Here is a 17,686-nt window from a genome sequence, read left to right as displayed (position 1 = left end):
ATAAAAAGAAAACCCTTACACCAAAATGTTTCATGTCGCGAGGGAATGCTCCGCGTAGCGGAGCCCTTTCCTATTTTTATTGCCTACTATGTATCAATCTGGGTCATCAAAATAATAATATGTAAGTTCATATATCAGTAAAATAGACAAAATGCAACAACAAAAATTCGAAGTAGAGTAAAATATTATTAAAAAATATAGTTATTATTACTACTACTACTACTACTATCCTTTTTTAAAGCAATATACATGTACCTCAAAATGTAACTTAAAAAAAATGTTTTTCATTTTATAAAGATGTTTGCTTACGACCTAAGTTAAGTATTATATATTATTACCAGTACATGTTTTATGATTACTTTTGTCAATGCTAATACTATCATTATTATCGCCTCTATTATATTTTGATTGATAAAATGCTATTTATATGTTGTATTTAATGATAAGAAAAAAAAAATTAAAAAAAAATAAATTCTGACGTTGTTTCAACGTTGATTTAATATCTTCTGACGTTTATTCAATGTCTAAATTTGGTTGTTTGGTTTAAATATGGTTGACATTTCGTCTTTTAACTCTTCGTAAAGATATGGCTTGTGAACTATATAATATGGCAATTATTAACAATATCTAAAATGATCTTATCCTCTGTACCTTTTCGCCATTCAACGGATTTTTTTTTAATCTTCCTGCTCAAAAAACATCACTGTTTAATTTTGTACTTACCTCAGCCTCTATTTGTTGGAACCGCGCTCCCCCCTTTGAGTTTTTTGTACTGTCTTTGGCATTCGAGTTGTTTGACCAACGACCCCAACTGCTGTTAGTTCTTTGGGTTCTTGCTCTCATTGCCCCTCTACCATAGGGACGTCCTCGAGCTCTGAAAGATGAGCCCGCTCGGAAATTTCCTCTGTGAAACTTTCCATGTACTTTATTACTTATTCTGTTCACATCTTGAATCTCTTTTACTGATTTTGCCACATCATCACCGCATAAAAATTCTGAGAAAGGCTAAGAAGGTGAACTTAAATGGTAATACTCTCTACCTAAATCCGGTCTATGAAGTTCTTTTCTTTTAACATTTATAAATTTGTTTGTATGCCCCAAGAAGGCTAAACTATCTGTAGCTAAAGTTATCAGGCTTTGCAAAACTGGCAACAATGTCAGTATCCATTTCATTGAGTTTACTTGCTAACTTTGTCAAGTTCACCGATGCTTTGATTACAGCTGATTGAATAACCTGAAATTTTGCATCACAATTACGTGTATCTGGATTTAGAATACTCCACATAGCCTGGTTAACACTAGTTTTTATCAATGAATTGCAATTTTCAGGCCTTTTTATACTCTTCAAAAGTTCATTAAAATAATCATCGTTCAATCCTTCCCTGAAGAGTTCATTTTTCATAGCTGCCAATTCCTCATCAACATTTTCCTCACAATCTTCTGTGACTTTATATTTAACCCCGAGTTGTCTAAATCTAGAGGTTTCACCATCCTCTCTACGTTTTTTACTGGGGGGTTCACACGAATCCCTCTCAACTTCAACATCAGAAGACTGGTTTAAAATAGGAGGCATTAACAACTCATTCATGTCACCATAATACAGTTCATTCACACGACTGTTCATCTTTTCAATTTTTCTGTCTTAACGGTATTGGTTTTCTTTTATTTTTTAATAATGTCATTACCTCCACAATTCCAGGAGTCGAGGAACTCGTGCTTGCCACGTTACTTTCACCAGTAACTGCTCGGTCCTCGCTGTTATGAACATTATTTACGGCAGCATTAGCTATACCACCTTCTTCACTACCCACAATAGTAGTTTTCTTTTCTGTCTTGCTTGAGGCACGTTTGGAAGGTTCACACTTCGTTTTTTCCTTCTCCGAGGCCGAACGGTGTTCAACACCCGCCATTTTCTAACTCACGTTAGCCTCAAACCAAAATTTTAAAAAAAATACGCTACCTTGTAACGTATTAAATATGAAAAAGATATAATAACAACAACGTGATTATAAACACTTAAATGATAACCACCACGTAGTTATCTATTAAAACGTGTTATGTCTGACGAGAGAGAGTTGACCACATCCACTCTCGAAGACAAATGAAAGTACACTAACGAATCGGGCTCGAAGTACGCATCTCATATGATTCAGGAAGTGTTGTGACGTAATAAAATTCTCAGCAACTATTTATCGCAGATGCTTGACATTTTCACACACTATTTGTTTAGGCATGCCATATTGTGGGATATATTTCTGTACCAATCGGATGCCAACTTTCTGTTAAATGTCGACTTTGCTTATTTTGCATATTCACATCAGAGCGGGGGTATCATTGAGAATTGGCTCATAGATATCTTGTTTCCCTTTCATACAGATCAATCCATTTCATGAAAGAATCGACTCTCCCCTTCCTTTATCTTGCATAAACTGGAAATATCTGTTTATTGCAATAAAAATATAACATTGCTATCAAAGAACTGGGTACGGTAAGCAGCAAAATCGGCCCTGTTTTCAAAGTTAATGAAATTTTGACTGAATTATTTGGAGAATTAACCGGTTTCAAAACAGTTTGATTTTTGAAAATATCTTTTACGGTTTCCATATAATAGTTATCTAAACATAGCATTGTTTATAGCTATTCAGTTAACCAAAAACGTCATGACGTCATGAAATGTATTGACAACGTTCTTCAAATAATAATTATAGAAAGGATGTTCTGGTATATAATGTAAATAAAGACATATTTAATCGATTATTTCTTTGCTTTTTGCAGTAAGGAACTAATTATGTTTCATGTTATATAAATTTACACATCATCATCATAATAGTTTGCATTCTCTCACCAGAGGTCGTGTTACGCAACTTTTGCTTGCACCTCTGACAACGCCCAATGTACAAGATTAATGTACAAATTGAGACGATGGGCAAAATGTAAAATCAATGTAATTTTTTTTTCTAAAATCAATTTAAATGTCTAATGCATGTGAACATCTTTCTTTCAAAGTTACTGTAAGAGCTTTTTAGCCCAGGTAAAAATTAAAAACTGAATGATAACATTATCTAGTTAGCGGATTTTTGAAAAATTGAAAGGGCAGGTTTTGCCTGCTCCAGATTGATCGCTGGTTTTATAGAAATCAGCAGCAGTGTCAACTCCTATAATCTTATAAACTTGCCCACAATGCTTGTCCTCTCTTTAAAATGATCAGACAAGAGAATGAAAACAGCAATAACACGTGCCTGTCATCCTTGTTTTGAGCATGTGACATACTATTTCTCCAGTGTTGACAGAAGTGTAAGCTGTACAAGTAATAGCCTTCCAAAAAGCTTGCTCGACTAAACAAAATAATTCAAGGGCTACCGTATCTTATGACATGAATTTTAATTTTCGCTGTTCATAAATTCATAAACGGAAGTAGAAAATTCAGTCTTTTTCTTCGATATATAGCTTATGGTGTTCCGACAGGGCCACTTCGACCTTTGCAATTTCGGGCGAAGATGCGAGGTTGCAAAGACGAAGGAGCGAAAGTCCGAAGATGCGACGGCAAAGCCCGTAGATGCGAAGGCGAAAGTGCGAAGTTGCGAGGGCAAAGGAGCGATACTACTATCACCCTTTCGCCCTCGCAACTTCGCATTCTCGCCTTCGCACTTTTGCCTTCGCCTTTTTATGTTTTTGGAGCTCTCTATCGTTTAAAGATATTTTTAGCTGTATAAAATAACATCTTTGGCAGAAGATTAACTTTTAAGAAATTTATTTACAACACCCCGCGCAGATCAATATTTTCATTATTTCTAGTGGAGATAATGGTCCCAGGGATAATTGTACTATTGTAATAGTCGGGGGGGGGGGGGGTCGGAGGCATATTTTTTGTAATTTTACTATGTGAAATCAATAATACTAAATTTTCCAGGGATGGAGGGGGGAGGTGTCCGACCCTCTCTCCATTACTGTGTGAAATTAATTTTCCTTTTCCGTGGGGGAAAGGGGGGGGGGGGGGTCCGGGCCCCTCTCCAGCTCATCCGTGCATGAAAAAGGAATGTCGCATAATTTAATTAAAATGGTAATGTGTTTGAACCACGATGTTGGTTTAAGGTAAACAGACAGCTGATAAGTGACGGGAGTCTGGAAGTGTATGTGTACACATTATTGCGGACATTACATTTTATGATGAGTATATAATGATTAGGCATAGTGAGCACCGGTAAACATATATGTCACATAACACAGTAAAATATTAATAAACGTTCATAGTAAGCACGATGGCCTATAGCGCATGGGTATCAATAACATCTGAGATTAATCGGCAAACCTCGGGCGAGTACGGTGCCTGCAACAAATTCGATTCCATTGGAATCGACCGATACCTCATGCTGAATGCAATAAAAAAAAAGACGAAGGCGAAGTTGCGAAGGCGAGAGTGCGAAGTTGCATGGGCGAAAGAGCGATAGTAGTATCACTCCTTCGCCATTGCACTCTCGCCTTTGCACCTTCGCAACTTCACACTCTCGCAGCAGTGGTATATATGGTGCTCTACAACACACTTTATAGTTATATAGTAAGACCCGCCCAGTTTACTATATATTCTTACCAATTATGCTAATAAGATGAAACGCTTTTTCTATATATTAATACCAAAGGCTCACAATAGTCCCGCCCACTCAGAAAGGCTTACACTATATATTTATACCAAAGGCTTACAGGAGACTCCGCCCTCTTGGAAGGCTCACCCACGTCACCCACAATTTATAGTTATGCGTCTTTAGACTCCGCCCTCTCGGAAGATTCACCCTAGGTTTACTCTATATAGGTATACTAAAGGCTCACGATAGTCTCCGCCCACTCAGAAGAATATTCTATTTATTTATATAAAAGGCTTATAATAGTGTCACCCTTTAGAAAGCATTCATAAATAGATACTATATGTCAATTTATCATTTAAAATCATGGAACCAGAGAGTGACGACATGCGTAAATTAGCTCCTGGGACCATTCAATATAAATGGCAAGTGATAATCTACTCTTCTGTAAACCAAGATGATAAATGTTCTGTGTTGTTGGAATCTGAATGGTTTAACAAGAAATCTGATTGTATGTTAAACTATGAAGAAAACATGAAGAAAGGATATGATATCGTCGATAGTTTTTCTTCAAAAGAAGTAATTGTCAGGAGAAAAATTTTGACCTAAATACATATTTTTAAGCTAATGAAACTTAGTCAACCATGTCGCTTACACATACAGTATTAATGTTTAGATTTTTTTTGTGATGATTCATTATGCTGACATTTCACAAGATGGATAAAGTAAACAGGTATTTTAAATTATTTAACCAGCTTTGCATTGAACAATTATGGCAAAATATAAGCGAGCTATCTTCAGAGAGATGTAATGGATGTGAAATTGACCACATCTCAAACTGAACATTCATGTTTAATGGACTCTAAATATATCAAACTAATTTTATACTTTGAATTGGCTTTCACCAAGCTGGACCCAGAGAAAAGTTATAGTGATTTGCTGGCAAAATATAAATGTGATCAACAAGAACTCATAATTTTTTGGAATAACATGAATGTCTACGCTAGTACGGACATATGGAAGCAGTTTTTGTTCACAAATTTGGAAAACGACGCTAAAGACTACAGTTTTTAAAAATGACTGAGAAAGAGAAGTTTTTAGAACAGTACTATTATGATATTTCTAATCCAGCAGCTTACACCACACCATCCAAACTTTATGACGCTTTGAAATCAAACAAAGAGTTTAAATTTAGTAAATATTTTATTAAAAAATGGTTACAAAAACAAGACGCCTATACATTACAGCGACAAGTTCGACGACCGACTAGAGTTCCAAACATTAGAGTTAGTGGACGGAATGTACAATGGAGCATGGATCTTATGGATGTGCAGAACCTGTCAAAAGAAAATGATGATATTAAGTACTTACTAATTTTGATTGACACTCTTTCTAAATATTTACGTGTAGTGGCGTTACGTCAAAAAAGTGCAAAAGATGTATTAAACGCCATAAAATTGGTATTTGAATCTGGAGTGAAAAGTAATTCTATTAGAAGTGATCGTGGAGGAGAGTTAACTACAAAAGTTTTTAAAAGAAAAGGGAGTACGACTTTTTTTTGCAAATCAAAATTCAAAGGCGTCAATAGCAGAACGAGTTATACGAACAATACGGGGACGGTTGTTTAGATATTTTCAAAAAAAACAGAACTTACCGATATATAGATGTCCTTCCAGATATTGTTGAAAATTATTATTCAACACCACACAGGAGTCTTGGAGGATTAGCACCTAAGGAAGTCACTTCTGACAACGAAGCAGATGTTTGGGCTCAACTCTATTTAAAAAAGAAAAATCAAAACAAAAGTGTTAACCCAGTAAAAAAAGAAAGAAACAGGCAAAACATTAAGTTTAGGTTTAAAGTAAACGACCTGGTGAGATTATCCCATTTGAAGCATATTTTTCGTAGAGATTACAACCAACAATTTACAGGAGAAATTTTTAAAATTGCAAAACGATTTCACATGCAGGGTATACCACTGTACAAAGTAAAAGACTTTAATGATGAAATAATCGAAGGCGATTTTTATGAAAATGATTTGCAAAAAGTGCACAAAGAAGAAGACAGTTTATGGCTAGTGGAGAAGTTAATCAAAAAAAGGAAAAGAAAAGGAGAAACTGAATGGTTTGTGAAATTCCAGTCTTGGCCTGATAAATTTAATCAGTGGGTGAAGGAGTCTGACATCGTAGACGTAAGCAAAAATTAATGGAGAAGTTCATATTTGCAAAATCTTCTGATTCTAGCGAATATTTTCCAGACAACAAGTACTATGATTTTAAGATACATCTTGATAGATCAATAAATTTACAAGGCTATTGGAAAGTTGGAATAACTGAATTTTTTACAACGGCAAGTCCGACAAAGACAAGCATGGACAAAAATTCAAAACCCATTACCACATTTAACAGAAAACCAGTTTATGTGTACACAAACATTTGCAGCTTTTCGAGTGTTCACGGACAAGAACAACCTTTATTGCGAATCATTCATGCGGATGCTTCGTACGGATGGAATGATAAATTTGATTCGGTTTATTATTTTCCCGTCAGAGTTCCAGAGATATCCGATATACATATATATTTAAAGGATGACACTGGATCACCAGCGACATTTATTGACTCAGACGTTTGGGTTACACTGCATATGCATAGCTATCCTTTCTGAATATGGATTCTACTGGAAAATTATATGTACCAGACGCACAAAAGTGGACAAATTTTTACACACAGATAAACAAGGGGAACGTGAATCCTTACACAGATTATACCATGAAAGGTTACCAACGTGGAGGTGGTTTAAGAAACAATACATCTCCATATATGGTGTCCATTGACAAATACGCTAAACAGTCACTTGAAGGAGAGGTAAAACCTAAAATACAGATGACATCACCTTCAGAACAGGTGGTTGAACAAGCTAAAAGTGAAATAATTAGAGAAACGACCTAAAAGCGTAAACATCAGAAGAAACATTCCAGTGAGAAATCGACACGCAAAGGAGGAGAACGCCCTGAGAAGAAGAACAAAATTGTTAAGCTTAATTCAGACGTTTTTGGAGTTTATAAAAACAAAATGTCAGTGTTATCAGCGGAAACGTTCAGGGAAGCAATGCCAAGTCAACTTTCTCTTTTTGATATGCCACCCACACAAACAGCAGTGGAAAACATTTACTTTCAAGATGTACGACCTATATCTCAGATTTCAGACAGTTCGCCAATTGAATTTCAATTATCAGCTCAAAATGGGATGGACTACATTGACCTTAAGAGAACTCGGATTTACATCAAACTAAAGGTCATGAATGGAGATAGTACATTACAAGCTGCAGATATAGTTGGTCCAGTAAACTTGTTACTGCAGTCATTGTTCAGTCAAGTTGATGTTTCTATGCAAAACAAACCAACAACCAGTTCCGGTGCGCATTATCCATACTTGAGCATGCTAAATTCTCTAATTCACTATGGGACTGATGCCAAAAACTCGCAATTAACCTCACAATTGTGGGAAAGCGATCATCCAGGGGAATTTGATGATGTCGATGCAAAGTCTGGTCGAAATAGTGGTCTTTTAAAACGTGCTGCTTTCATCAAGAGTAGTAAAAGTATTGATCTAGAGGGACCTATAATGCATGAATTGTTCCAGATGGATAGATATATCTTAAATCAAGTAGGTATATCTCTAAAATTCTATCAATCTCGACCGGAATTTTGCCTCTTATCGACAACTGCAGCAGGCAAAAATTACAAAATCAAGTTAGAAGATGTCATATTGCGTGTATGCAAATGCAAGATCAATCCAGCAGTTATACTAAGTCATGCAAAAATGCTGGAAAAGACAACTGCCAAATATCCCTACAAAAAAAGCATTGTGAAGATGTACAATCTTGCCCAAGGTCTTTACAACATATCTTTAGAAAACCTATTTTCTGGGACAAGGCCGGATCGACTTTACATCGCTTTTGTATCTTCAAAAGCAGTAGCTGGAGACTTCACTAAAAATCCATTTAATTTTCAACATTTCGACATCAGACAAATTGGCCTCTATAACGATGGAAACCCGGTGGGTAATAGTCCAGTGAAGCTCAAATTTGATACAGCAAATGGTGATAGCATTGCATCTGCTTTCGTCATGATGTTTGATAACAGCGGGAAATGGCTGTATGATGGAGGAAATGCGATATCTAGAAAGCAATTTGCTGAGGGAGGGAATGTAATCTTTTGTTTTGATCTAGAGCCAACATTTGAACAGGGTGAATACCTCACATTACTTAAACAGGGAAACGTTCGTCTTGAAGTGCAGTTCGGGAAAGCACTGACCGAGACAGTGACGGCCATAGTTTGGGGGCAATACTCTGGTCTCTTTGAAATTAACCAAGCAAGAGAAATAATAATGAACTGAGCAATGACAGCACTTACAAGTCCTCAGTTGGAGTGTATGATCACGTGTGATCTATTGATGAAATCTGACATTGTTGGCGTTTTTCCGTCTGATCGGATCACTAGACTCCACGAGAAAAGTACACAAAATTGATGGAAATTTACGAGAAAATGGTGAAAAATCAGAGTGAGGAGGATCATATTCAGAGCAAAGGAACCATTAACCTAAATATTACTGACAAAAAAGATGAAACTCCAATTGAGGCCAATAATACCACTATTGAAGAGGAAAATTCTTTAGAGGACAATGACCTAAATCTTTTATCCAACACAACGGGGTCGAAAGAAACGCGATCCAACCCAGATGTCATATCACCCTCAAGTGACACGAAAGACGATGTAATCTTAGTAAGCAATCAAACGCAATTAAACAACTCACCTGACGTCAGTCCAGATTTCGCTGTATATAAATCCATTTCAAAGATTACTAAGGCTCGCAAACGATCTGAGAAGAGAAGAAAAATTACTCGAAAAACCTGGTTAAAACTTTGATAACTTCAGATATGGAAGAGGGAGAAAAAACTCACAGATGTCTTGAATGTCGTAAAAAGTTATAAAAGAAAATCGGATCTAAACAGGCACGTTAGATCGAAAAGAGCAAAATACACATGTCCGGTATGTAACCATGTATTCAACAGGAAGGACAATTTTGTTACTCACCAGCGACGGTTTCACAATAATATGCCATCCCGTCCTGATAGAAGGAATTTCAACGTATCGCCTTCAACATCACATCAAATAGGTGGAGGTTCTGAATTGACTGAAACAGACTCTCAAAAACAATTAAGGAATGAGGATCAAGCTGAAGACAATCATGAAATTGTACGTGCTTTGAATGGTTCTGTTAATTCCATTAAAATATACCCAAGAGATGTGGAAAAATTTGACATGCTTGTATTTTATGGTAATATTAAGGAGAAAGTTCAGGACATACTTGTATCATCAACCCCACTCCGTAAAGGAATTAAATGGTATTTAATGACTCGAGTAGAATTTTCTCGTGAAAAAGAAGGTGTGTATGAAACTGCTAAGCCTCATTTTCGAAGCCTTACTTATGCTCACTTGTTTGCGGAAGATTTTAATATACACCATTTAAACGAAGCGTTTCAAAAAATGTTTACTTCTAAAGAAGAATTCATTATGAAAGGTTCAGATTGGGTTTTATCCAAAGTTCTCTACGTTAAGTATGTTTTGTCCATTACTTACCTCTAAAAGGCGGAAGTTACATTGCAGCACCACCCAGATTGCAACTTAGCAAATCTTTAGTTAACATTAAAAATCGAGATCAGAAATGTTTTCTTAACTCGATTATGGCAAAACTTTACCCTGCAAGACATAACCCGTCAAGAGTAAGCAATTATCATCAATACGCTGAAAGACTTAACATGAAAGGGATACATTATCCAGTTAAATTGTCGCAGATAGAAAAATTTGAAAACCAAAATCAAGTGTCGGTTAATGTTTTTGGATACGAGGATCGAGAGATATTCCCAATGCGAATAACAAAAAAGAAAAAAACATCACACGTAGATCTTCTTTATTTAAAAAACAAGGATAAGGTTCACTACTGTTTGATAAAAAATCTCAACCGATTTTTGTATCGAACGTCTGGAGAGATGTATTGCCATTCAAAACATTATTGTCCATATTGTTTACATGGATTCGTTAAACGACACACGTTAAACAAACACGTTGACTTTTGTATGGCTCTCGGAGAACAAAAAATTGAGATGCCTGTACCAGGAGAAAATGATGTTTTACAGTTCACCGAAATTGCAAAGCAGTTAAAAGTTCCATTTACAATATATGCCGAATTCGAAACATACGTGAAACCCATTCAGACCTGTGATCTCGACCCAAATTCATCACATACTATCAATTTGTCAGAATTCGAACCTTGTAGTTTTGCATATCAAGTGATATCCAGCGACATTAGATATACCAAAAAACCAGTCTTATATCGCGGAGAAAATGTAGTAGAAACATTTTTGAACATGATTTTAAAAGAAGAGGAAGAAATACTTAAGTTACTAAAACGAATAGAGCCCATGGAAATAAGCGATGCAATAGAAAAACAATTTGAAGAGGCTACAAGTTGTCACATATGTGGTTTAGCATTTAGTAGAAATTCAACCAAAGTAAGAAACCATGATCACGTGAGTGGAAAAGTGTTTGGAATTGCACATCGTGACTGTAACTTACAATTTAAACAGGTAGAATTTATCCCAATTATTCTGCATAACTTGAGAGGCTTCGATGGACATTTATTTATGCAGAAATAAGGTATATTCAAGAATAAAAAGCTTAGTGTCATTGCCAATTCAAACGAGAGATATGTGACTTTTAGCTTAGGTAGCTTGCGGTTTATTGATTCATTCCAATTTCTATCATCTTCCTTGGATACATTAGTACAAAACCTCAAATCAAGTGGAGACATACATTTTAAATACTTTAGCAGACATTTCAAAACCCAAAAAGAAAAGACATTGCTTTTAAGGAAAGGTGTTTACCCATACTCTTTTGTTACCGATGCATCAAAATTTATGACAAAACAATTGCCTCTTAAATCATCATTTTACAATTCTCTAAGCAACACTGACATATCCGATGAAGAATACAAACATGCACAGCTAGTATGGAATGAAATGAGAATGACAACAATGGGCGACTATCATGATTTGTACCTATTATGCGATGTCCTTTTATTAGCTGATGTTTTTGAAAGGTTTAGAGAAGTATCAATAGAGAGCTTTAATCTAGATCCGGCACAATATTTTACATTGGCGGGAATGTGTTGGAGTGCCTGTTTAAAAATGACAAAGGTAGAATTGGAACTACTGACAGATATTGATCAATACCAAATGATTGAAAAAGGTATACGAGTAGGTGTAGCCATGATGACAACTCGACATGCCGAGGCTAACAATCCATACATACCAGAAACTTTTGATGAAAATAAGCCAAGAGAGTATTTAGGCAACTTTGACATGAACAATCTTTACGGGGGGTGCTATGCTAGAACCGTTACCTGTTGGAGACTTTGGTTGGTTGACTGACAATGAAATATCCCAACTCGACGTAATGAATATTCACAAAAATAGTGACATTGGGTATATTCTAGAAGTCACTTTAAGCTATCCAGAAAATCTGCATGATCTTCATTCAGACTCATTAGCGCCGGAATCTATAACAGTGTACGTTGACGACTTATCTCATATTGTCGAGAGGAGTTTCAAAAAATAAACAATAAAACAAAAGGAGTTGTTTCAACAAAAATAATACCAACTCTTCGCAAAAAAGAGAAGTATGTGCTCCACTATCGCAATCTACAATTTTACCTTAAAGAAGGACTTGTGCTAGATCAAATTCATAGAGTCATTCGCTTCAAACAAAATTCATGGCTCAAACCCTACATTGAATATAACACCAACAAAAGACGACAAGCCAAGAGTGATTTCGAAGTGAAATTGTACAAAGACTACAACAACATAGTGTTCGGGTAAATAAATTTTAAATACAAAAACAATTTCGTTTAAATTTAATAAAATAATTAATCATTCTTCAATAATTTGTTTTCTCCTTTCTTTTTAGGAAAACTATGGAAAATATACGAAATAGGATGAACTTCAAATTTGTGAATACCAAAAAGGGCTTACAAAAAATGGTAGCCAAACCAAGCTTTAAAAATTTTACAATTTTTAACAAACATTTGGTTGGTGTAAAAAACAAGAAGGTTAAACTGCTACTTAACAAACCAATCTACACAGGAATGACTGTTTTAGACCTCTCCAAACTATTCATGTATCAATTTCATTATGGATATGTCAAAAAACAGTATGGTGACAGGGCAACTTTGCTGATGACTGATACTGACTCCTTGTTTTACAAGTTTCAAACGGAAGATTTGTATCAAGACATGGTTCAAAATAAAGAGTTATTTGATACATCCAACTACCCACAGAACCATTTCCTTTATAGCGAGACAAACAAGAAAGTAGTTGGGAAAATGAAAGACGAAACCGGTGGTGTGTATTAATTTTATTCACGTGGAATGATGATTGTTCTTATATACTTTAAACGTTTGAACTAATACTTTTGTCATAATTATGTTTGCAGGGTATCCCGTAAAAGAATTTGTGGGACTGAGAGCTAAAATGTATTCATTTTTGATTCACGACGAGAAAGAAACGCAGATAAAAAAGGCAAAGGGAATTACCAAAGCTATCGTCGCCAAGGAATTAACCCATCTTCATTACAAGAATTGTCTTTTTGAACAACAACGATGTCGACATAAGATGCAGAACATTCGTAGTGACAATCATATCTTATATCTAAAGTCTATCAATAAAATATCATTGTCGCCTTTCGATGATAAACGATGGTGGTTAGCTCCATTTTGAGTCGACAGCTTCTCCTATGGACATTATAAAATTTACAAATGATGGAACAAACGAAATGTCTAGTTGAGTTCTACTTTAATTTGAAATGCGTGGACACTGTATTATATAATTATAATTGACTAATTTGTATATAATTATATATGCTTATTTATAAAGAAAGAATGATATATAGTTTACTGAACATATATATAATTCATTATGTCAAATGCTTTTTTTAAATTTAATATTAAATGACTGAGATTTTCAAGAAAAATCATTCTTTCTTTTAAAAACCATAAACGTTACATTGCTTACTTATTAAAATTATTAAACTAAATAGTGTTGAATTTCATAAATGAGTTTAACGCTGATGGTTTTTTTTTCTAATTTCAAAATTCAGTAATATAACAAATTGACAATGTCATGAAAACGTTGGAAGTATACCTAAAATGCTTATGCATGGAGACAATGTTTCACCGTTATACTTTTTACATAGTTTTGCATGCTTTCACATTGCTCTTTTAATTTCATGAACTCGTTAAAATGATAGTTGGATTGGTTAAAAAGTTCGGTGGTGTGAAAGAGAATTTTTTCAAAGTCTTGAAATTCTGTCAATGACATCTTTACTTTCCCACAACTGTTACAGTTCTACAATTTAACAAAATTGACAACGATAAAAAATTGATATTTGAAGACAATTTTCGATAAAATATTTACATTCAAACTGTCTAATAATCTTTTTCTTACTAGTAGTAGTACAGTTCAATATTATATAGAGTATAAATAAATCGTTTTACACAATTAATGAAACTTTTCTATATAGAGAAAGACTGTTTGAAAGGTGGATGTTTAAATTTCCCTGTGTTATTCATACCAGTAACAAATTATTAACGCGTGCAATAATTCTGATAGAAAAGTTTCATTTTACAGATTACATATGAATAATATATATTATCTATAAATAACAATGCCCCGGATTTCTTTTTTCTTTATCTCTTTAGAACTCATCATCTCCGTCTAAATCCACCACTCGCTTCTTTTTGCGTGGTGTCATCACAAGCTATTGATTGAAGAAAACACTCCCCAATGTACCCCGATATATCCTAATAGGAAAATTAATTGAATGTAAGGTCTGTGACACTGAATTAAATAACTTACCAGTTCCGGGCTAGGTGGTCCTTGATTGGACTTCTTGATTTCATCCACCGCTTTATTTATTGTGAAGTATTGATTGTTCATAGTTTCAAAAACGTCGTCTGGGAGTGACACCTGTTTACCGTTGTTGTTGTCTAGAACGTTAAACGAAAGACAACTCTTTAATATATAGATCCAGTATTGCCGTTGTAAATTTACGTTATTTAATTCAAAATATCACTTACCCTGCAAATGCAAATACACCTTCCCTTTGTAGTAGGACAGTTGGATGGCATACTGTCCTCTGGCATATCTTGTAGACTCTTTCAGCACAAACTGTACATTCCCGTTGCTCTTTTCTTCTTTTTCAAATGACTGCATCTTAGTGTGAGTAAATTAATCGCAATAACACCGCAAGATGAAAATTGTGAAAATGTACCCTCTTTATATAATTATATGAACATGAATTGTCCCTGAATATTTTTTTGTGTGTGTTTACTAAAAATTTTGGAAAACAGTAGTGAAACCATTGCATGAACTATCACCCCACCAGCAAACTTTATTTCCCACCCTCCAAAAGAGGAAATTATAAGTTGTTCACCTTTAGTTTAAAAAAAAGGCATAGTGTTACAAGATGCTTACTTGGTCATTTTGTGAAGTAAACAACATTTTTGAAGTAAACAATATAATTATAGTTCGATCACGACTTGAGAAGATCTCATCACGAACCTTTTCCTGCAATGCTGCTTTTCTTACATCAACAACGGGACAAAAGACATCACCGAACACATTTTAAATGTTAAATATTCAGTATAATACGAGGGTCAATCAAAAAATACGAAGACAATGCGGCTGTCTATCGTATATTTTTCATGAAAGTCATACTTAACAGATTAATCTGTGCACCAACACTTATGATATTGATATGCGGAGTTTTAGTCCATTTGATGAAACGGCATTTTTGTTACCCCTTTTTAAAAGCAACATGTTTTGTCACCACGGCGCACGGTAACATTCAAAACATGACGTCAAGATTAAACACGCACAGTTTATAGATAAACCCCATCTTTATATCACACTTAGTCTCTTGTGCCTTTCTTCTTACAATTTAAAATGGCACTGAACCACTTAACATCTTATTTGCACACATTTGCTCGAGAATCATAAGTTAGTTCTTCAATGTTTTCATTTTCTAACCGTGTATATCTTAGTTTACAGTAAGGATAACCCTGAACGTTGGTTGACGTTACTTCTTTTATGACCAAATATTTACAGATATTCTACTCTCTGTCGGACTGTTTCATATTCAAAATACAATGACCACAACCCTCACAAAATGTATTACAGTTAAACACAAACTTGCAAATAGTTGTTGACTTATTTTTTGCACCATTGAGCATTTTCACAGCTTGTATCGGCTTTTTCATGAGATAAATCCATTTTATTTGTACTTCTCGTTGCGCCGTGACGTCAGGCGACGTCGATGTTCTTAGTCAATTCTAAAGAGGACTATCTGACTTTAGTTACTAATATCTGTTCGACAAAACAATATTTCCCGTCATTATTTGGTACATAGAATACCATGACTATACTAAATTTGAAGTTTCGATATAATTTGGTTTTAAGCCAAAGTTATAGAGATAATACTTTCAACATTATATGGTTTATTGTTGACATAACATAAATTTTGACCGTGCGCCGTGACCTCATTTTTGCAGGATTTAATTCTAAATAATTCTTAGAAATAAAGAAATTTATTAACTTTTTTTCTTGCAAATTGTCTGAAACTATTGCTAAATTATGTCTACCAAATTTAGTAATGATATGACGTTAAGTAACATAGCTATGACAAAAGTCTTCGTATTTTTTGATTGACCCTCGTACATGGTAAAAGCAATTAAATAGAGACAGTTTTGATGACTTAATGATTTATATAAGGTGATACATTTCCTGAAACTCGTTAAGCTACTCCTACTTTATTTTTAATGCATTGATTTTAATTGTAATTGATTGTATATAAGCTAACCCATTTAGCATTATACATCGGGCTCGACATTCAAATTATTCCTAATAATGTGAAGTGCGTCTTGATTCGGAAGTATCATGATAATGCGATTTTTCAAATTGTGGATTCTTTTGCTGTTCAGATGGATGTGCTCTACTAAAGCTGTCTTTTACTTTAACGCATGTGATTCAGATGGAAATTGTGACTGGTATCCAAACAGCGTATACTCCGGATGTGTGGATTGGATTATTTTACATTTTTCCTATTTTGACCTCTCATCATCGTTAGATCTAACGTGCTCAACAGTTCAACAGATACAGATAGAGTCTAGCGACTGTAGCTGTGACAGTCTTAGGAGAGTGCTGAAAGGAGATCACCTTCCCGAACTAATCATAGGACGCTCTGTGTGTGTAAGTTCAAATTCATGTACTTTTCTAACCTATTCGATAAGTACCTCCAGCGTGTTAAGAAACCTCACAATTGCATTTAATGAAATGTTAACACCTAGCACTTCTATTTGCTGATATTCATTTATTTATTATTTTTGTTGTTGTTGTTTACAGGTACCAATAACCGTCTCCAGAGAGTCATCGATCTTGATTGCGACTACGAGCAGACCTGCCGCTGGGGGTCATGAATCACAGGTAGATTGTTATCTCATACAATGGATATTTTCTGTACATTCATACAATAAATTTTCTGTATATTTACATGAACTATGAGCTGTTCCCAACAGTTAAACACTGAATGTACATTGTTTGAATATGAAACCAAAACATATCCAGTTTGTTGTTATATACATGAACTTTATTTATTATTTTTGTTGTTGTTTGCAGATGCCCATAACAAGCTCCAGAGAGTCATCGACCTTGATGGTGACTAAGATCGAACCTACCGCTGGGGGTCATGAATCACAGGTAGATTGTTATCACATACAATGGATATTTTCTGTACGAGAAACATACCTACTTTGTTGTTATATACATGAACTCATATACAGATGGTTATCAACCATGGATAAACTAACTACTTAGAACATACATAGCAAATTAAAGATAGCTTGAAAATATGCTTCAAATAAATTTAATATGCATTATAAGAAATTATTATTTATATTGTTATTACTAAATACAATAATTTGTAAAGATGGAGATTT

The 17,686-nt window shown here is 34.7% G+C and overlaps 2 protein-coding genes, 1 long non-coding RNA gene and 1 pseudogene across 3 annotated transcripts; 1 reads left to right on the top strand and 3 right to left on the bottom strand.

Moving 5' to 3' along the window:
* Positions 1-731: 731 nt before the first annotated feature.
* On the bottom strand, positions 732-1,910 carry LOC128173540 (uncharacterized; annotated as a pseudogene).
* Positions 1,911-5,447: 3,537 nt separating this feature from the next.
* On the bottom strand, positions 5,448-9,933 carry LOC128173611 (uncharacterized). Its single transcript, XR_008242532.1, has 4 exons — positions 9,673-9,933; positions 9,392-9,457; positions 6,232-6,353; positions 5,448-5,914 (listed from the first exon to the last, which is right to left on the bottom strand). It is a non-coding gene; the product is annotated as an uncharacterized LOC128173611 (long non-coding RNA).
* A 2,805-nt stretch (positions 9,934-12,738) lies between these two features.
* On the top strand, positions 12,739-13,412 carry LOC128173569 (uncharacterized). The gene is made up of 2 exons (XM_052839270.1): positions 12,739-13,037; positions 13,129-13,412. The coding sequence occupies exons 1-2, from the start codon at positions 12,782-12,784 to the stop codon at positions 13,410-13,412; spliced, it is 540 nt and encodes a 179-aa protein (XP_052695230.1). The 5' UTR covers positions 12,739-12,781.
* A 244-nt stretch (positions 13,413-13,656) lies between these two features.
* LOC128173593 (uncharacterized) lies at positions 13,657-15,077 on the bottom strand. Its single transcript, XM_052839287.1, has 3 exons — positions 14,771-15,077; positions 14,550-14,680; positions 13,657-14,451 (listed from the first exon to the last, which is right to left on the bottom strand). Exons 1-3 carry the CDS (start codon positions 14,904-14,906, stop codon positions 14,389-14,391), a joined length of 330 nt encoding a protein of 109 aa, XP_052695247.1. The 5' UTR covers positions 14,907-15,077; the 3' UTR covers positions 13,657-14,388.
* Between the last annotated feature and the right edge of the window lie 2,609 nt (positions 15,078-17,686).

Source organism: Crassostrea angulata, chromosome 2 (genome assembly GCF_025612915.1).
Source record: "Crassostrea angulata isolate pt1a10 chromosome 2, ASM2561291v2, whole genome shotgun sequence".
Classification (NCBI taxonomy): Eukaryota; Metazoa; Mollusca; class Bivalvia; order Ostreida; family Ostreidae; genus Magallana; species Magallana angulata.
The sequence above is the reverse complement of the archived record's forward strand: the minus strand, read 5'-3'. Positions and strand labels throughout refer to the sequence as shown.

Bases quoted from the DNA above. Each gene is read 5' to 3' on its own strand.
- LOC128173569 (XM_052839270.1), top strand. From the start codon at position 12,782: ATGACTGTTTTAGACCTCTCCAAACTATTCATGTATCAATTTCATTAT. The intron at 13,038-13,128 runs GTGTGTATTAAT...TTATGTTTGCAG, and splicing joins AATGAAAGACGAAACCGGTG to GGTATCCCGTAAAAGAATTT.
- LOC128173593 (XM_052839287.1), bottom strand. From the start codon at position 14,906: ATGCAGTCATTTGAAAAAGAAGAAAAGAGCAACGGGAATGTACAGTTT. The intron at 14,681-14,770 runs GTAAGTGATATT...TTAACGTTCTAG, and splicing joins GGTGTATTTGCATTTGCAGG to ACAACAACAACGGTAAACAG. The intron at 14,452-14,549 runs GTAAGTTATTTA...TTCAATCAATAG, and splicing joins GACCACCTAGCCCGGAACTG to CTTGTGATGACACCACGCAA.